This window comes from Aptenodytes forsteri, unplaced genomic scaffold (genome assembly GCF_000699145.1).
Source record: "Aptenodytes forsteri isolate BGI_AS27 unplaced genomic scaffold, ASM69914v1 Scaffold155, whole genome shotgun sequence".
NCBI lineage: Eukaryota > Metazoa > Chordata > Aves > Sphenisciformes > Spheniscidae > Aptenodytes > Aptenodytes forsteri.
The window spans coordinates 9,044,551-9,065,965 of record NW_008794446.1 but is presented as its reverse complement, the minus strand read 5'-3'; the positions used below and the strand labels follow the sequence as shown (position 1 = coordinate 9,065,965).

The window sequence follows — 21,415 nt, the reverse complement described above, 5'->3', positions numbered from 1 at the left end:
ACGATACCTTTTGCAACAACCTACAGAGGACCTCTAAAAGACAAGGCCATTAAATAGGCACTCAAATACCATTTCATAATTTACTTCAAGAGAAGAATAAAACCCCGCTGATAATGTTTCCTTTGTTTACCACCCGCTATGTAATGTGCACCCTTAAACTGCTCCAGCCTATCCTGGAAAAACGTCTTTGTTTTGAATGATTTTTGTCCCCCCAGACCTGCCCTCCTGTACTTTAAACAGCTCCCCAACACTCGTGCACTCATCATTAAAATGAAACTATGTGAAAAAACATGCAGGGACCTGATTCAGGCTGTCCCTAAGCAGCAAAGTTTGTCAACGTATTTCCACAATAATTGTTCTCTGTGATGGAATCATAAAAATGCCTGCAAATCCATCTTGACCAAAACACGATATACTTCATCCAGTAAAGCCCTTAAAGTAACGTGGGCAAAACTAAACCACCACTACACAATAAACCAAACACACCCAGGTAACAGATAAAAGGACAAAAGGGCCCAGCTAATGGGAGAATACTCCTCAGAAAACAACTGCTCTATTCCTGACTCGTGAGTACTGAAGCTCAATGAAAGACCTCCAAAATACAAGCCTGGGAACTAAAATTCTAACTGTTGGATAAAAACTACTAATTCAATAGCAATACCAGTTTTATGGCACCTTGTAAATTCCATTCCTCCTCCCAACCAATTTATGCACCTGATACAATGAATGGTCCATCTTTTGTATTTAGCTTTAAAGTTTGCTACTTCTGTTCCAAACCTGAAGATGACCTGCTCAATGGCTTTGTATAACAAAAGATACTACTTTTACTTACAAACACGGCCACACATTTGGATCATCACAGCTACAAGAGCATGACTACTTTCCATGTTATCCTCCACTAGTAAACATTAATGGGGTACCTATTTTACTCCTTCGTCTCTTTTTGTATTGCAAAATATCTCTTTCCTCCACACCTTAACATTTTCCATCACCTACCTGTATGACTACAGTTTTTCTTCTCCCGTCTGTCTTTCTGTTCCCTATCTCAAATACAGTTCCTAGTTCTCCTCTTCATCTTTCTTTCCAATTTCCTCTCTCAGTTGCAAACACAATTTGCTTTTCCCCAATGCAGAACTCCTGCAAGCAATAGGGTTAAACAAGTTTAAAGAATATCCATGAGCATGTGAAAAAGACCCATGCAAACAGTTCTGGGTCTTGACACTTGACAGGTATGTCCTAATACCGAATCCAATGTGCATACCAAAAGACCATTCATACCAATCCACCCACCCTGAGGATGAGTTCAATTCCCACTTAGCCAGCTGTTCCTACAAGATCAAATTTTCTAACAGTACATGCTAGAGGATTTGTTCTCTCAAATTCCATGCTTAAGCTCCTATGCAACGGAAAGCCATCATCTTCATAAATGAAACCGGGTGATCCAATGAAATTATTTATTACTGTTCCACCAACATGAATATTCAAACTCTTACAAGTGTTCACCAAGTAGCAAAACCAGTCACAACAATATTTTACCCACAATTATTAAGATGTATGCAATCTTCCATAAAATAATTCAGTTCTGTTGAACATTTTTATGAGTCCATGATAAACGTTTCGAAGTCGTGGTCTAAGTCTGAAACGAGGGCATCCACAAAATCTTCAACTGAAGGCGATTTCTGCAGCATACCTATAAAATCAAGACAACAGACTCTTAGCAAGAATACTACGAACTTGAAAGCTTTGTCAATAATAATGGTTATTGCTAACTAACTTTCAATGTCACAATATGACAGAAACAGCTATCACGTTTCTTTGTCAAGAAATAAATGCAGTTATAGTGCATAGGGATTATTTAATTTCTTCAAGCTACCTGTTACACGTTATCACAGAATTGACAAGTTTCAAGACTGTGAACTGATTTTTATCATTACAAATCTTGCTTAAGCCAGGAATTATATTCATTTTAAAGCAATGTAACCATAGACTCAGTAATTTCCAAATGACTGGAATAAATCAGCGATTGAGGGGGTATCTAAATCCTTATCTGCCGAGTCTCAGGTATGACAGAGCCAGAAAAAACAACTATTTTCTCAAAGTGTTACACACCTGAAAAGCATTTAATTTAGTAGTTAAAATACAAATACCTCTAAAATGTATCACAAGGCAGGAAACATACCCAAACAAATGCATATTCAGTGCACTGCAGTTTTAGTTTTGCTTTTTACAGTACCAGGACTTACCTTTTAAGAATTTTAAGTAGTGCATACATTAGCTGTAGCATATGGCTACAGAATAACAGACAGGGAAATTAGCATAATGAAGAATCATGCTCAAGTACTTTGTCAGGTAATTCTATAAGCAGACCAGCTAAAAATCTCACACCTTCCTCCACAGAATCCCAGTTTTTAGAAAGCATATCCTGTAAATTATTTTCAGATGTTTCTTTGTACTAAACATTACATTAATGTTGGTCTTTTCACTGTTATTAACATTTTCAAGATTATATATAGAAATTTACTGCATTACTTATACCAGAAAAAAAACAGTACAGCTGCCAAATAATGTAAAATTTAATCTTTGTACTTCTTTGAAGTGATCTGTTCTTTCTGACAACTGCCAATGTAAATATAACCTTGTTCTACCCTTTCTGATCAGTGTACCTACTGAACATAATTTTATATTCTTTTACATCCTCAACAATATTTGCTTTCAGTGAAAATTATAATTCCATGCTGCTAAAAGACCGGAATCTTTTAGTATAACACAATGAGTCAAAACCCACCAGGAAACAGACAAGCTCAAGGTAATTTTGTGTGAGCAACCAAAAAGAATTTTCTTGCTAAGAACTCACAGAATCCATTTCAATCTGATTTAAACACGTTGCAAGTGTCAACACAAACTGCCGTGACCCAGTAGATTAATACTGGGCACTAAAAGGAAGGAAAACAAATCTCATACTATATATAGGTTGACTGAAATGCTGTTAAATGAAGTTTGTATCAAGCTATTTTCGAAATGAAAGAGAACAGAATTAGTATTTCCAAATACTTGGTAAACTTGTCGTCTACTCTAACGTTAGTAAAATTGCTGTGGAATTACTTCTAGTTCACAATAAAAAATGGCTTGCTATATGCTATATAAACAGATGTGTCCAGATACCAGCTACTAATCTAACCTCCCCAGAGAGCCATGGCCTCTTGAAGACTCCCTCTCAGGTTCCTGAGTGGGCTGGCTGGGGAACATGTGCATTTGCTCCCTAACAACCTTGGAAAAATTCCAGTTTAAACTTGTATTATTTTCCTGCAGTTTTCTCAGAAGTGGAGAGAATGCCTTAAGAAGGTGACACGGATGGCAGACCACCGGAACATGTACTGTCATGCATGACTACATCTTAAACTCAGTTGGAGCAGTCCAGTCCCAACACTGCAATTAATTTTGCCTTTTTTTGGCCTCATTTTGCCTCAGACATTTACATCTGAATTAACTGGCTCTATTTCTAGAGACTGGACAGTAGGAAGATCTTCACGGGTGCCACTTATCTGACCTTTTTCAGAGGTCTACTTTATGATGAGATGAGTTGTGCCTATGAAGAACCTACTTTTCCCTGTATCCCAGAAAGGAAACCTGGATGACTAGCTCAGGTATAAAAATCTCAAGTTGGTGAAATTATTCCTTCCTTCCAATTTTTAAGATATGGCTCTATAAAAGAACCATTTTTCTATAGCCAATGTGCCCTTTTCTATCAGATATCAATACAGAGGGATGACTAATGCTGCAGAGACAGTAAAGATGGCCATAATAAACACAACCACCACTCCCCAAGCCCCAAAATACAAAACCCCCCTTCCAATACTGACTTTATAAAAAACAGCCAGCCTGGATGATGTTTAGCCAATTCTTTTGACACACTAAAATTTATTCTGCTGTGGACAATTCTTAAAACCATGATTATCAATAAGTTCCAAAAGAAGAAAAGCTAACAGTATACTGATTAGGGGGAAGAGACTGATGTGGGGATTATCTTCAAGCAGATTTAATTTCCCTCTTACATAAAAATGGCAAATCATAACAAAAACATTCCAACCCTGGATATTACAAAATGAATAAAAGAAACATAATTAACTACAGTACACTTGGATGTATGTTAGTGCAGCTGAATACAGTCTTACCAAATCTCACTCAAAACTTGTTACAAATTGCATTCATTGAGACTCCACATGGTTTGTTTTAAATATGTAGGAGAATTCAAAATCATTCTGGCAATAGTGATGTAAAATTACCTCCTACCCAGTAGTTTCAACTTTTGATAATACAGATTTCAGATTTCTTGCATTAGTGGTCTACGGCATTGCTATTTTCCCATCACTGACATCAAAAGCAGACACTAGCAGAATTTGCTTTTGCAAAGGAAGGATGAAGAGTAACTGAGGTCATTGCTGAAGAACTCCTACTGTAGTAAAATGAACATGCCCTTATGAAATAAATAACTACAGATTTTAGAGTAGACAACTCCAAAAGAAACAGACACTGATGGTATTTCCATGTTCTAACCTCTTACTCTACACAGATGTGTTAAGAATGGTCATGTCTCCCTTTAAATGCCATTAAAATATATCAAAGCAAGATCAGCTTTGATATATTGTAAGTACTCAGCACTTCAGTCTAAATGATTTAGTAAGATGTCCACAAGGTCTGATGGTTGCAGTTTTAAAATCTAGGAGTGTATTTTATACGTTCAGCCCAACTCCTATTTCAGCTCAGTCTCTCCCAAGCCTAAGGCAACTGCATAGCTTATCTTCTCTGCTTTGAAGTTTTCTTTCACATTACAGCACTGTGGTTAACCACACCCTTTTGAGAGATGGCTAGCTATAACCTACAATCACTGAAAATTGGGAGAAGAATAAAGCCTGTGGCAAAATTTGGCCTCTGCCCCTTTGGAACACTAATTATTTTGTGTCCGTGTAGTTTGAGTTAACATATGTTGCCATTCACATCCCCTTTTAGGATTTATGCATATTTCTTATACTTTCAAAGAGCCATACAATCATTATCTGAAGATTTTTATAGCCTCTTCAAATCATAATTATTCCACGAAGTACAATTTGAGGCATGGAAAAACAAATTTTCAAACTGCATTGGAGCAAATGCTTGTTTATTCAGAGATTCAGTTGGTTTGATTACCATGCATGCACACAGCCGAGTATGTCTGTCTGCAATATAATACAGCATTAGCAAATCAAGAACACAACTTCGCATGTATTTTGCACGAGGACTTCTTCAGAGACCCAAAGGGCAATGTGACTGCATCAAAACTGCAGGAGAAGTGCACTCCAGGATGTGTTCCATGCTCTCAGTTCCAGATCATCCAACCCAGTACTTTTCACACTGCAATTCACTTTCTGCCTATGCACCTGGGTTTCTTTCCAGTCAGGGAGTGCCAAGGGAGAGAAGGAGGGATGGTGCACACCTGAATCTTGTTCAGACCTGCAACCAGCACACAACTGGACCTGGAAGGGACACCTGGGTTACATATCTTCAAAGGAAATTGGAATCCCTAATGCCATATAGTCCTAGCAAGGAGAGGGTCTGAAAGAGCCATGTGGCCAACCCAAAGTGACAGGGGAATCAAGTTCTTCTCAAACTGTATTTCCTCTCTAAGGAAAAAAAAAAAGCAAGCCTCTGGGACAAAGCATTGTTCACTCATTTTTTAATTGCTCCTACTATCCATATTTGTGACTAGTTCTGTGTTTTGGAGATTATCAAAGGGGTAAAAGGGGTCACTTCAGAAAATGTTAAAAAAGATTTCATAAAGCCTTTGTGTTTTGTTTTTTTTTTAAATGGAAACAAATGCCAAGAGAATCAAGTCCAAACAATAACAACAAAAAAGTATATTGTGTTTTCTAATTAAAGGCTAGTCCAAACAGGAATCTTGTCAGTAACTCCACTGGATGGCAGGTCAGATCCTTTATCTTCCCTAATCAGTACATCTATGGAATCATGTGGGAGAAAGATGAAAAGCCAGGGTGATATCCAAACACAAAAGAAAGACAATAGATAGCTTCTGAGAAGAAAATCATAACAAAGAAACTGTATAAATGAAATGTGCTTGTGAAGTTATCTGTTATCAAAGTCAACGAATATGGCTAACTTCACAATGAGATACGGAAGCACTTCAAGGGTGAGGCTACATATGTGCATCCAGAAGTCAGACTTGTACAAGCGCATTTCTTTATATAAAAAAATGCCTGAAATAACAACCTACGGAATGTAAGGTTTTTGAAATACGGCACTAGTGAGCACAGAATCTGGACTGTTTCCCCGAAGAAGAGTAAAATCAACAAGCTTTTAAGTTTGGTGGAATCTGTCTTTTATCAGGAATCTGTTTGGTCATCTGCTATGGGAGCACAGTTTTGCAACTGATGAAAACCAACAAAAGATGGAAATAAAGTATTCTGGAACATCCATAATGAAAAGGAAAAAAATGCAGCAAAAGGAGTCAGAAGCTGATTGAACCTAAACAAATTAAAGAACAATAACTGTTCCTACTTTTCTCCTTGAATTCTCAATTTTTGTAATAAATACAGAGCAATTACGTATAAACATAAAATAAACTTTTCCATCATGTGTGTTCTATGATTTAACCTCAAATAATTCCAAACAAACAATCAAATTATTAACTTGTCAAAAGACCTGAGTCACCTCAATTTCGTTTTTCAGGGAGTCATTCAGGCATGGTTGTTTAAGTTTTGTACTGTCTACAGATGAACATTACAATATGCACAGGCAAGGAATCTGCTGATGAATTCTGGTTCTTTTTATTATCTTGAATATCTTCTAAACTTTCTGTTTAAAGTAATATTAAAGAAATTCAGGGTATAAAAGTGAAATTCAGAACATAAGAGTGGCCAGTGCGATAATCTGAAGCAAGGAAGATGTACCCTTGGTGAAAGAGGATCGGATCAGGGAACACTTAAGCAATCTGGACATACATAAGCCCACAGGCCCTGATGGGATTCTGAGTGCTGAGGCAGCTGGCAGATGGCATTGCAAGGTGACTCTCGGTAATCTTTGATCAATCATGGCCACTGGGAGAAGTGCCAAAAGACTGGAGAAAAACAAATGTTACTCCTATCTTCAAGAAGGGCAAGAAGGAGAACCCAGAGAACTACAGGCTGGTTAGTCTCACCTCAGTCGCTAGGGGGTGGGGCAGCTAATCCTGGAAACCATTTCCAGGCTCACAAACAACAAAAAAAATAATCAGGAATAGTCAGCATGGATTCACCAAGGGCAAGTCATGCTTAACCAACTCGATAACCTTATATGATTAAACAACTGGCCTGGTAGATGAGGGGGCAGCCGTGGATATTGTCTACCTGGACTTCAGCAAGGATTTTGACAGTCTCCCATAGGATCCTCACAGAGAAGCTGTTGATGTACAGGCTGGATGATCAGACAGTGAGGTGGATTAAAAACTGGCTGAATGGCTGGGCCCGGAGGTGATCAGTGCCACAAAGTCTAGCTGGAGGCCAGTAACTAGTGGTGTACCCCAGGGGTCAATACTGGGTCTAGTCCTGTTTAACATCTTCATTAATGATCTGGATGATGGGGCAGAGTTCAACAAAGAGAAGTACAAAGTCCTGCACCTGGGGAGGAACAACCCCAGGCACCAGTATATGCTGGGGACCACCCAGCAAGAAAGCAGTTTGGATGAAAAGGACCTGGGGATCCTGGTGGACACCAAGTTGAACATGAGCCCTTGCTGTAAAAAAGGTGAATGGCATCCTGGGCTGCATTAGGCAAAGTACTGGCAGCAGGCTGAGGGAGGTGATCCTTCCCCTCTACTCAGCCCTGGTAAGGCCACACCTGGAGTGCTGTGTCCCGTGCTGGGCTCCTCAGTACAAAGAGAGACATGGACATACTGGAGAGAATCCAACAAAGGCCCACTAAGATGATTGAGGGACTGGAGGATCGCTCCTATAATGAAAGGTTGAGAGAGCTGGGACTGTTCAGCCTAGAGAAGAGAAGGCTCAGGGGGATCTTATTAATGAGTATCAATACCTGAAGGGAGGGTGCAAAGAAGACAGAGCCAGGCTCTTGTCAGTGGTGCCCAGTGACAGGACCAGAGGCAATGGGCACAGGCTGAAACATAGGAGGTTCCCTCTGAACATTAGGAAACACTTTTTCCCTATGAGGGTGACCAAGCACTGGCACAGGTTGTTCAGGGAGGCTGTGGAGCCTCACTCCTTGGAGATATTCAAAAGCCATCTGGACATGGTCCTGGGCAGCCAGCTCTAGGTGGTCCTGCTTGAGCAAGGGGGTTGGACTAGATGACCTCCAGAGCTCCCTTCCAACCTCAACTATTCTATGAGTCTGTAATTCTGTGAAAACGTCTTGAAAACTTCTGCCATTTTTTGTAAATCATAGTCTGTGCCCTTATCACCAGTATCACTCATGCTAATGCTGACACAGAGGAGTTACTGCTGTCTGGTTCTCCTATTACACGTGAACAAACACACCAGAAGGTGCACTACAGTTACTGACCTTAAAGTAACACACAGTTCTGTTTAGTGTTTTTTTGGATTTATTGATTTAAAGAAAAAAATTAAAAATCAAACTGTGTATCTTTTATACACAGATTTTTTGGTCACATCATAAAAGATCCCATTATTCTACCATTAACGTCAAGTTCCCTGCCCTGCAGTATGCACAGCTATTCCTTAAACATAGCTTGCTCTCTTCTTCAAACCCCAGGCTGCATAGCTGTCGCCTCTTCATTATTCACCATTGGCCCTGACAACTCACCGATGAACTATCTGCACTAAATGAACCGAGGACTATAAGCATGAGGACTATGAATATTGAAATGCCTAAAACATCTAATTACTGCATTACAAGAGTTAAATTTGTTTGTGTACTTTCACTGTACCTTACCAGACTTAATCTTTTGGATTTCCTTTAAACTTAAAATAAACTTGGAATTTCCTGGACTATGATGCCACTTTTTCAGATTACTTTCAGTAGCAAGTTTTATCCAAAATATCTGATGCATACTCTCAACCCCAAACTGATTGTACCATGTTCCACTGTGTTCTCTCACATGCAAGGGGAAAAGCCAGTTGTACTTCCATAGATTTTATATAAGCCCATGCACAGATGAATTTTGCAAACTTCATTCAAATAATATTTAATTCAAGGGAGCACACTGCCAGGAGCTTCAACATAGCCTCTAGGACATTCCAGGAAGATTCCATGCTCAGTAAAATTAAAAATACATCCCAGAAATAGAAAATATTATAAGCGTAACTGGTGGTTAAAAACATTCTTTATTTCTCTACTGTATGACTTACAATATAATAATTGGATTTGCTTGTAAAGATTCCTGTCTTGCAACTATTTAATCCACAATTTTGGGCTACGTTTTTTTGAGGTTACAAACATAGACTCTTCACGAACAGTAAAGAAAGGCAAGTTTGCAAGGTCATGCTGAATGAAAAGTAACCCTGTAGATCAGAAATATAAATAGACTAATCTAGAGAATATATAGTTGCTTAATATATGATGAGTCTAAGGAGAGCAGAGGTTATGGCCTCAAATATAAACAGATGGGTCAAAGAACTGAAATGTTCTAGTTATGAAACTGTGCCAATCTCATGATGAAATACAGACACATTATCACTGTCTTCCTTATCTGTAGGAACCCCCCCCACAACTTCTAGTCTACTAAACTGGAGTGAACAAAGGCAAATGAATTAATATTCATCCTTAATATTAAGAATTTCAGAGCAAATTGAAAGGTGTCCCATTAGATGAAGTACTTACTGAGTGCTCATATCAGGAACAGCGACACTAATGCAAAAATGTTTAGTTTGAATACTGCAACATTACAGAGGAAAGTCTTTATCCTGATCTCATTGATAGACTTGGGATAAAGTCAGCAGTTTCATTTCAAACTTGTTTCATTCTCCTGACATTATTTTTTTTAATACATGAAGTATATTATTTTTGCTATCGCCATGATTGATTTTTAAGTTATTTTCCAGATTCAAAAGGCAAATATGGTATTGAGAATAATGAACCATGTTTCTTTATTACAGTCTTCAGAATTCCATTTCATGAGAATGTATACTCAAAGTACTGATATAACCAAAGCTATTTTGATGATGCTAAAATGACGTGTCCAAAACAAGTTCAAATTCTTGTATACAAAATAATCAGATCTATTATGAATTCCACGTATGTAAAAGTTACTAATTTTTTGTATCCAAAAATGGCATCATCTACCTTCCTTCAAGTATGTGATACTCTTATTCTGAATTCTTTAGACAGCCTTGTAATACAACCCCTTCCAACATTTTACCCCAACTATCCATGTGTTTTTTATTCTGTGTATCGCAAGGAGTTCTACTGACCATGACACAAAGTTGATGACCAGTCCACTTAACTAAAGAAAAGAACAAGTTTTCTTTAATAAATCCAACAAAAATCATAATTAAGCTAAAAAGACCAAATTGGGAAATGCAGTTAAATTATTTCTTCCTTGAGCAAGGGAATAAAACAGTTCTAATTTTTTTCTACCTTGAACCATAAGTATGGGCTCTTTTCCACCGCCGTGTGCCAGCATCTCTCTACGATAACGCTCACCCATTGCCCTGGAGAAACACAGATGTTAGAGCCATGTGCAAACACAATCCGTTCAGCTTTCAGTCATGATTTGCTTCTAGGACCTCTACAGAACTCAGAGATCAAATGCAATCTTCCACAATGACTGCCTTGATTCCATGTTGACTCCTCAAATTCAAATTACATTTAAAATTATGCTATGAGTAACTGAACTAGACAAATTTTATACGTATGAATGTGTGTCAGTGTTTATAGAAGTTAATTTGCGAACAACATTTCAGCCTTCATTGCTCCAAGGGGAAAAGTCGCTCTGTTACAATGCTCTGAACATTCACCTAAGGTATAAGAACACTTACAATTTGTGATCTCACAATTTACTTTTTAATTTCAGAAAGGAAAATGAGTAGGATAGCTATACTTAGCTTTGAAGTTGGTGACATGAAGCTTGTTTAACACTAACAGTTGCTTTGATTTGAATAGAAAATTACAAGTAATTAGGCATCTATGAAAATCAAGCTCTCTAATTACATCTAAATATGGATTTCAGTGCCTCCCAACTGGCACACCTGTATTTTAAAACATCGACACGAATTTTTTTGCACCAATGAACATGTCCTGAAGTACACTTTATACCTGTGGTTATTTCCTGTTTTGTAATCCTCTTAAAAATCAAGAAGGCGGCTAAAAACTAATTGTCATTAAAAAAGCCCATCAACCTACGTGGCCCCATTTGTTTCATGTTTTCCAGAAGCAAGCAGCATGACACTTCATTCTACTTAATATTTTCTCTGTTTTTACCTATCAAACGGGTCCTGAGCAAAACACTGTTTCCACACCATGGAGGCAACAGCCCTCGACATGAGGTAGGAGTAATATTTGGCACCGTAGCCCACAAGATGACTGAATCGCAGCTGCCAGGCCTGGTAGGAGAAAACAAACAAAAACCAGAACAAAAGTAATCTTTTAAATCCTTTAAATTTTTCGGCATTTTCTGAAGTATGATGGAAGATATCTGATACTATTAATAACAAACAGTTAAAAAAAAAAAAAAGAAAAAAGAAAAAACCAACCACCACCAGAAATCCCAGAATGAACACATCCTTTATTATAGGAAGCATTTTTCAACCTAAATACTGTGTATCCAATAGACTGATCATCACAATTGAAATTATACATAAAGAGGGCCAGAAGGAAAGAAAAACAAGCAGTCAAAAAATGTATTCATATTTGATAATAATTTGTTCTACTGGTCTTGAAAGAAAACCACAATTACCTTATTACAAGTAACACCAAATTTTATCATTTTCCATGTGGATAAGTGCAGTGTCACACTTGGGAAAGTTCAATCTATAAACTTTTGCCACAAACAAAGTGATAATAGCTACTTGCATTTAATACTGTAAAAAAAATACAGCTTCCCACATGCCAAAAAAACTCAGAGGTAGACAAATCACATCCACATGCAATGTCATTGTTCACAGATTTGTTTGCACATTTTAAAATGCATATATATAGCAGATTATCATCTGTAATTATATTGTTATTCATTTATGTATTGTTTCTTGGCTTTATGACTCATTCCAGTAATGGTGGACTCTTTTTTTAATGCTGTTCGGTGTTGACTGTTTACTTCTGTTTTCTTAGCAGAGAAAATCAAGTATCAGCCTTACTTTCATAGAAATAAAAATACTTTTTTTTTATTTCCCTGACTGTAACAGAGTAATTTAAATTGGGAGAGACCTCCAAAGGTCATCTGGTCCAACCTTTGCTCAAAGCAGAGCCAACTTTGATGAGGTTTCTCAGGGCTCTGTCTAAAGTCTCAGTATCTCCAAGGATGAAGATTTCATCACCTCTCTGGTGCAACGTGGAAAGGCAAGCAGGTCCAAGCTGAAAAGACATTGTTTCCCAACAGATTTGGGCATACGTTTTGAACTGAAGATGGATGAATGTATAGATGAAAGAGTGAGAAACTTACTCTGCCCTTTCGGCTCTCTGAGGAAACCAAAGAGGAGACAAGTTCCATATCTTATTTGTCCTCCTATCCAAAGTTGAAGCTCTTAACATTCTTGTGATATGACTGTTGTCAAGATTTTTGTAGGTACTATAGAAAACAGTTTTAAAGAGGAACTAGAAGATAAACAATAAAGTAGTATAACAGATGTTTTAAATTTAAATCCATGGGTTGTCAGATGCTTGTTTTTATCCTAGAGTCAATGGCTGAAATTCTGAGGCAGCCAAACAGAAAAGTGAAGGGGCATTAGCAGTTTTCCAGAACTATTTATCTTTGACTGTGATTCTTTATCACACTGTAACAATCTCCTGATTTTTGACAGCTGAAATAAACTGTTTCTTTATTCAAGAAAGTGCTGATCATCACCTTATTCTCCATTAACCAAGTCAGAGATGTATGTGTATGTTAAAAAAAAAGACCAACTGAGAAGGTGGAAAAAGAAAGTATTTGGCTTTTAATCAGTCTTTTTACCTTAAAAAAGGTAGCAAACAGTGGCCTATACTCTAGATCACTGTGAACAGCTGATGAGAAACAGTTGTTAGCTCCCATTTCTGAGCAACACCTACAAATAAAGTTCTCAATGTTAGCTGTAATTCAGCCATTCAAAAACTACTTTTAGCAAGATAGTTATCTCCACCCTGACAGGTGTCCAAAACAGATGGAATTTGCCATGGGTGAGCAACCTACCCTCTACTGGTAGCCTACAAAACTAGTTTAAAGTAGGAGCAGCAAAGTTAGAGGAGATGAAAAAATGCCTCCAGTCTTCAATTTTCCTGTGGGTCTTGATGCATGATGCAAATTCTGAAGAATGATTAACTTTTTTTTTCTTTTCTTTAAGGTAAACACCAACTGTACTGTATCTCATTGTAATGCAAGTATGTAAAAACATTCAGCTTGGATACAGATTCTCCAGTTTGCTCTGAAAAGTATTGTGGTTGCCATGTTTATACTTTATAGCTACAGTTTTTCTAACTAGTCCCTTAATTATAACCATAATCACTAAACTAAAAGCACATTTTGAAACAGATCAGAGTGCCTACATTTTTAGAAGACTGAGCAGGAAAACATGTCAGTTTTTATTTTATTGTACAGTAAGTTTTCAAAGTTAGGATTAAAAGTTTCAACTTGAAAGTACAACTCTCTCAGGAATGTGGAAAGCTTTACTGATGAATTGGTTTCACATACTCAGAAATTCAAACCATTTCCAAATAGATCATTTCAGTGAAAAATCCAAGTTGCTTTTTCTGCTACAAACAAAAGTAATTTCTATGAGCTTGACATAGGGAACAATATTTCCATCTCTCCCATCAGAAATGAATTATTTTAATGCATCATATAAGCTGTAACTAGGACAGTATGTCTTCCTCAACAGCTCAGATTACATTGTTCACATCAAATGCTCCTGCATTTCCCGGTCTGCACATACAACAGCTCATCTGCACTTCTAGGATGATCAACTATTCTATTCATCAGGTTTGTTGAAACTCTCTATCACAAGTAAACAAGGAGAAAAGAACATCTTCTCAGCAATCTGTCCAAGACTAAAAGCTTGTTTCAGAGTCTGCACCTAAAACAGGCCTCAGTATGCTCTGTTCAAATGTAAGACATTTTGTTTGACCTGGTCTTTGCTAATATACTTCAGTAAGAAACTTCACATTGCTTCCTTTCAAAAGAGCAAAGGAAAGGATATAGAAAGACCAAGGAAAGACACTGCCCGTCTCTCTCCCTGCATTTGGGGAGACTCTCAAATATGATGAAGTTGAGAATTCAAAAATTCATTGGCAACAGGACAGTCTCCAAAAAAGGAAACAAAAATAGAGGATGAGTCAATCCATCTTAAGATAGATGCCTAAGACAGATAAGGTATAGATGACTCTCTCTTCCTTCATCGAAATACATAAGGAACATACTTTTAGATAGCTCAAGTTATATAAGATGACTACCATCCTCAAAGGCATACTGCAACTAAGATTGTTTTCATACTGCAAACAGCAGCCAAGGAAATCTGATTGTAAACACTGTTATTCCCCAGTGAAGTTTGAAGCCTATATTTGATTTTAATTTTTTTTTTTAAACCAGTACAGATTTTCCCCACTCTAGAGTATGAATAACTAGCACGTCATCATTCCCTGTCACTACTTTTTTTCTCAGTCCTCACCCAAAGTTTCTGATCAGGAACTCCCAATCTTCAATATTTCACCATTACCCAGTACCTATTACATTACTCAAGTACATTTTCTGATTCTGTGCTGTCCTAGCAATTAACTTTCCAAAACTGGACTTTGCTACCTGTCCAAATATTTAAACATTAAGACACATCCTCTACCCTAATTCACAAGGAGCTATCTGTCTGCATTAAAACACTCTTCCTACTTTATACAGATGAGATTATGATCTAGGCAATAAAATGTTCGAAAAGCCCAAGAATACATAGGCTAATACTCCTTTAAAAAGTTCTATGATCGATAAAAAATAAACACACCACTGCAAATGTATTTAAAACTAAATGGTTCACCTTTTTACATAAAAATCCATTTTAATAAAATTAGGTATACATGCCAAGTGACTTGATTTCTTGTGTTATTTCCAATGCTGAACAATTTCTCCATGTTAAAAAAAAAAAAAAAAAGACATATCCATTTCCCTTTTGGAAAGGGTAAAGGCTAGATTTGTAGAACTAGGGCACTCTCCTTATTAAATGTTATATTTTTGGTAAACAGCTAGAAAGTTAATGAAGACTCTGAGTAATCACCTAATTCAAAATGTTCCATGAACCCATTCCAGGAGTTTATAAAACAGTGCATTTTACAGCATAGCCCATGGTTATGATAATATGCCATCCACAGGTCATGTTCATGCCTGCTTTTTATCCAACACAACAGACTGAAATAAAGGTGTGCAACTGATCCACTGCAGTTATTAAAGGGGCCTTTTTTCCACCAACATTATCAATCTTCTCTTATAACCATGTCTGAAAGATTTCCAAAATTCCATGTGCAATGGCTTTCTGTAACAAACAAAAATACCTCACCGATACTTTTGTATACTTACACCTTATCAGGAATTTTTTAAAAAGTCCTTGTAGGATACATTCTTAGGGTAAGAGTCAGTTCATTTTACTTTAGCTACCTTAAACTAGATGTTTTGCCCAAACTAGTCACATAGGCTTCCTTTATAGTTAGAGGACAGAAGTATTTATCCTGTTATCTTTGGAGAGGATAGGACTACTGCTCTAGGAGAAATTTGAATAATTTACTACAACTTCTATATAAAATTTAAGCGGCTCTAGGAGAAATTTGAATAATTTACTACAAATCCTATCTTCTATTTAAAAGTTAAGCCATTTCATTCATTTTAACAATACAGTAGGATCAGTTAAACGAAACTGTTTTGAAGACTACATAAAGTAATTTAGGATTCAATTATTTGAATTATAAATTTAGAAATGTTAAGATTATCACACAAACAATCTGATATAAAAATTTAGATGTGATTCTAAAAAGACAAAACTGAAAGAAAAAAACTACAGGTACCTTAATATATACTAACCTAGCTTTTGTTTGAGTGTGGGTAATCATTGTTCCATGGAGCTCCCCTAATTACATGGAATCAGTGCTACAAAATCCTACTACATCTTTTGGAAAGAAAAAAATAACCTACAGAAGTTCTTGGCTAGTGCTTGGACTTTTCAAAATACTCTTCCAACAGTTTCTGCTGTGACTTCAGTTACTTCAAAGCATATTCAAGTCCATTTTGCTTTGCATCTTAAGACAAAAAACACAAGTGAGAACCTGAAAAGACCCAACACTAAATTAAGAGAAGTATTTTCATCATTTAAGTCTTCTAATTACAAAATGTGTGCTACAGTAATTACATCAATGAGCAAGTTGTTGAATAGTTTCCACAAGGAACAATATTTGATGGAGATGATATTTGGTGCCCTCCCCCTTCTTAATTAAATTCTTATTCTGGCAGGAAACCAAATAGAGGAGCAGCCAACCTATCTCCTTCAGGGGCTACTGGGTGGAGATCCCCTGGGTCTGGCACTAACTTGATATTATTGCTCCTAATGCCCTTGAACTTAGCTATCAGCACGGGTAGAAAACTCCTGAGAGTCAGGAAGAAGCTCCAGGCTCCGGTAACTTGGGAGCCAGAAGAGAACGGCAATTAGCATAGAAATCAGTACAGGCTATTTCCCTCTGCTGAGACCAAGGTTTATCAGGGCTAGTGGAACTCCAGGACAACACCGCTCTGGCATGCAAACAGGCACACTGAAAGTTAGCACAGGCAATCTTTTCTTGGCACTGTGTCAGCCACTCATACAGCAGGAGCTGGAGGTGGGACACAGAGAGCGGCAAGTTACAGGTCAAGAACTATGAGGCCACTTTTCAGCAGAGAAAAATGATAAATTTACTGTGGGGTGCAGATCAGAGACTTGCTCCACATTTAGCTTAGCAATTTTCCTGTTCTGATGTACTAGCTGCACAGGCATCATTTTAAAATATCAGAGGGAAAAAATGCTTTTAGCAAAAGGAAAGACACTATTATCTGATGACCAGGTCTGGTCTCACTTTTTTCCTTTGACTTCACTTTGCATTTTCATGCTCTTGACATCCATATTCTGTCCCAGATGGAAGTTCAAGATCACTTTTCTCAAAATTCAAAGAAGATACTCAGGAGATTTCACAGCACTGAACTGCAACAACATCCAGTCATCACGTACAGAAAATTTCAGTCTCATTCATACATTAGAGTGACTCCCAGAATTAGTGTGCTAATCTACGTGAATTAAATGCCCTTCTCTGAACCTCTTCTATGTTCTCTTTCCCAAAAGAACTGAGCCTGCAGTTAGACAAGCTGAGAAGCTTCCTGGTAAGGCTCTTTTTTTTCTCGCCCCTGCACAGTAACGGGAGCGAGCAGCCCAGCACTGCTAGCAGAAGCCCAGGCTGTGGCTGCCAGGCTCTGAAGCTCAAGCTCTGCTGCTGGGTGCGCTTATTTTAGGGACGCCAAACTGTCACACAGCAAAATTTATTCTCCCACTTTTCTGTTTAAACTACTCATTTCCTTTACGAAACGAGAAAAGGATTTTCACATACGCTTTGCAACTTAAAGAATTCACTCTTCTGTTCTAAAACAAAACACAGAATTTTTTTCCTTATTGTATTAGTTTGTTACATAAGCTTACCGCATGCTTTGCAGACGTCCTCAATTCATTCTCACTTGAAGAAACAGTTTAATGAGTTTTGGAGTGCAGAGTTTGCAAACTGTTTGTGCCAGTAGACACCTCTGGGGAAAAGCTAGAGCACTCACTGACTGGCAGAAACAACTCTCTCCATAGGTATGTAGCGGCTTGCTCGATCAACTTACTTTCCATATTTTTGGCCTGAGCCCCTCTAAGTTTTATAGAATTACATCACCATCATTCTGGAGTTTCACAATAATAAAAAAATCCAATAAAGAGCTTTAAAGCCACTTCCTTTGCTGCAGTTTCTAATCTTGTTTAGGATAACAGAAAGCTAATTTCAAGAAACCACATCTTGCGCTGCGCCCCTAACTTGCTTAACATCAATACTCTTCTGTTTTTCAGTGTCGTGCATTTCTGTGTTAGGAGTGGGAGAGTGCACAAAGTAAACCAACCCAGAGACACCGCTGACATTTTAGAAAGTGAGTCAAGCAAGAGATTAAGATTTCAATTTATAACACTTCTGTGTTTTTATTATAAAATGATAAATAAATCTAGCAAGGCAGGGAATGTAAATATTTTTGCAGTTGTTTACACTAGGGAAGAGGAAAGGAATTTAACATGCAATTAACCACTTAGGTGATTCTAGATATGTACCATATGGTCTTTGAATTACTTAAAGAAAAATATTTCATTTTTATTTGTAAACTATTAATGCATTTGAGCTGCTTATAGCAAAATCATTTAAAAATATTTACTCTTCACCCTCTTCTCTCCTCCCCACAAAGGGACTGGGGGAAGGGGGACATGGGAGATAAAGAATACCGACATCAGAAAGATGTATGTATGATCTGCATTGCTCCACAACTCTTAAAACTTGCATTAAAACACACAGAGATATGAAAACTGATTCTATATTGTGTCCTTTGACTGACCTTATTTGGACAAGTTGAGAGACAGCGTTACTTGTAAACATTATAACTAGTCTTAAAGTAAAATATAAGAAATACGCAATCAGACAATTTCCAAACAAGTCCTTCATGTTGTAACACATAACTCTACACACAGATACATACACATGCAACACACATACCATTCTATTACCAATTAATAATTTCTATTACTGCCTAAGCTTTAAAGATTCATAAGCCTGAGATAACTAGAATCAGATCGTCACGGTTTCCTTTGGGTACAGGCTCACACTGAAGCCCAAGGCTTTTATTCTACTTTACCAATTAAACCTGATTTTAAGTATTGACCTATTCTTTTTAAAACAAACCTCATGAATGCTGCTTAAGGTAAGCTCTTACAAAAAACATGAAATATCTTAAGCAACGTTGTAACTGCAAAATATAATTGCCAGTACAACGTAATAATGTAAATTACCTGTACCTACACTGGAAGATGAAATAGCTACTATTTACAGTAATGCTCATTTACTATCTTTTGCCAGAGCCATTCCAGACAGGGATTTAGGGGATCATGATTCTAATCCTGAATCTGCCACAAACTGCACTATGAACTTGAAGAAACTACTTTTTTTCCCCTCTCAGTCTAACTGCCACCTCCTATTAAGTGAGGGTGATAATAGTTCCTCTCTCTTGTTCTTTTCTGTTCTGACTGCCAGCTTTTAATAGAAAGGACAATCTCCCACTACATTTGAAGAGCATTTCATTTCAGGCCCTCTAGCCTGTGTTTATGGCAATGATACATTCAGTCATATCTATCACCATCAAATACAGCTCCAGTACTGCAATCCTGGTGAAAAAAAAAAGGACATGAGCTGTGTGAACAGAATTATATAAAACTAAAATCTGTGGTGGTTTTTATATATATATATATACACACACATATATATATAAAAAGATATATCTAAAGCACATATAGCTATTTCAAAATGTTTCCAGAAGATGTATGCAACTACTTCCTGCACTGTTCCTTAAAATGCTCTACTACATGGTAAATACTATCGCTAAAGTATGTTTGAGTTTCATGGGGCTAACAAATGCAAAAAGAATTTCCTTAAAAGTGCTTCATATCTTATGATATCTGTAACCACTCGGCTGCTGTAGATAGTTGCCCAGTGAATAGTGTCATGTTACCACTGAAAAACAAGTCTTCACAGTATTTGCTATCAGCATTTTCTTTATCATAAAATGAACTCAACTCCAGAAAGACAGAAACCTAAACAAACCTTGAAGGGTGACTTTAAAAGCTTTTCAAAGTCCCAGCATCTACTTTAATACTGACCTCAGCAGGGCACCAATCTTTTTGAAATGGCTTTTAGCTATTAATTATTTATAGCACTATCACTTCCCCAGAGTTCACTGTGTACTCCTTTATTAATCTTTTCCTTGGACCCAGACTCTTGATTTTAACTTGATTTTATAGTACTTCTAAGAAGGCTCATATGAAAACTAATCCAGGGATTTGAACTTTATGTAAATAACTTTGGTTTCCAACATGGCAAGGTAAAAAATCACTTTGAAGGGGTTACACAAACTTCAAGAGGTTGAGTAATGATGTATGACTTCATCTCTCTTCAAAACACTCCAAAAAGTGGAATATGAGCAACATCAGTGCCTCTTCGAGTAAGTGAAGAGAGAGAAAAAATGGAAAAGCAATCTTCTATGAAGGCACTCTGCCTTTACTATGAAATTTATGTCTCTCTGATCTACAACAGTGGTTTCTTTAAAACTCCCTATAAGGGAGATCCTAGACCTACTGGGTGTCTGCTTCCTTCTTCAACAAACAAGGGGAAACACTGACGAGTTTAAAAGATTAGGTACTAACCATAATCACATTTGCTGTAAATTAAACCATTTTTTTCCTCCTACTATCTGCTCACTCATAAGAAACAAATGATCACAGTCTCAATGCCAACTGTATTTTTTCATAAAGATTTTCCATACCAGAACATACCCAACTGTGCCCACATAATTTTCTCTTTGCTAGCCAAATAAACTCAATTTCCTCAACTTTCCTCATAGGTCATGTTTCCAAACCTATTATTTTTCCAAAACTGCTTCTTTGTATTCTTCCAGTTTTTCTACATCTTTTTAAGAGGTAGACACCTACTACAGGACACAACACTACCCACTGCTAAGTCCCCAACATCAAATACTAAAATATATTAAAAAAACAGATATGATTTTCTTTAACAGCATCCCATGAATAAAAGCATGCTCTTTTGACATTTATAGTTCTTTAAATACTTATGTATTTAATTGCTTTCCTAATGCAAACTAGAATAGAATAGACTATTTCAGTTGGAAGGGACATACAACGCCCATCTAGTCCAACTGCCTGACCACTTCAGGGCTGACCAAAAGTTAAAGCATGTTATTAAGGGCATTGCCCAAATGCCTCTTAAACACTGACAGGCTTGGGGCATCGACCACCTCTCTAGGAAGCCTGTGCCAGTGTTTGACCACCCTCTCAGTAAAGAAATGCTTCCTAATGTCAACTCTGAACCTCCCTGGCACAGCTTTGAACCATTCCCATGTGTCCTATCACTGGATACCAGGGAGAAGAGATCAGCACCTTTGTCTCCACTTCCTCTCCTCAGGAAGCTGTAGAGAGCAATGAGGTTGCCCCTC

General features: G+C 37.3%; 1 protein-coding gene across 1 annotated transcript in view; it reads right to left on the bottom strand.

Annotated features, from left to right (window-relative positions):
- Positions 1 to 1,440: 1,440 nt before the first annotated feature.
- Positions 1,441 to 21,415, bottom strand: part of MIPEP (mitochondrial intermediate peptidase) — an 82,196-nt gene continuing 62,221 nt past the window's right edge. Inside the window, exons 17-19 of the mRNA XM_009290288.1 lie at positions 11,422 to 11,543; positions 10,579 to 10,652; positions 1,441 to 1,690 (exon numbers count right to left, since the gene is read on the bottom strand). Of these exons, the coding sequence (XP_009288563.1) occupies positions 1,596 to 1,690; positions 10,579 to 10,652; positions 11,422 to 11,543 (291 nt within the window). The 3' untranslated portion in view covers positions 1,441 to 1,595. The remainder of the gene's footprint in view (positions 1,691 to 10,578; positions 10,653 to 11,421; positions 11,544 to 21,415) is intronic.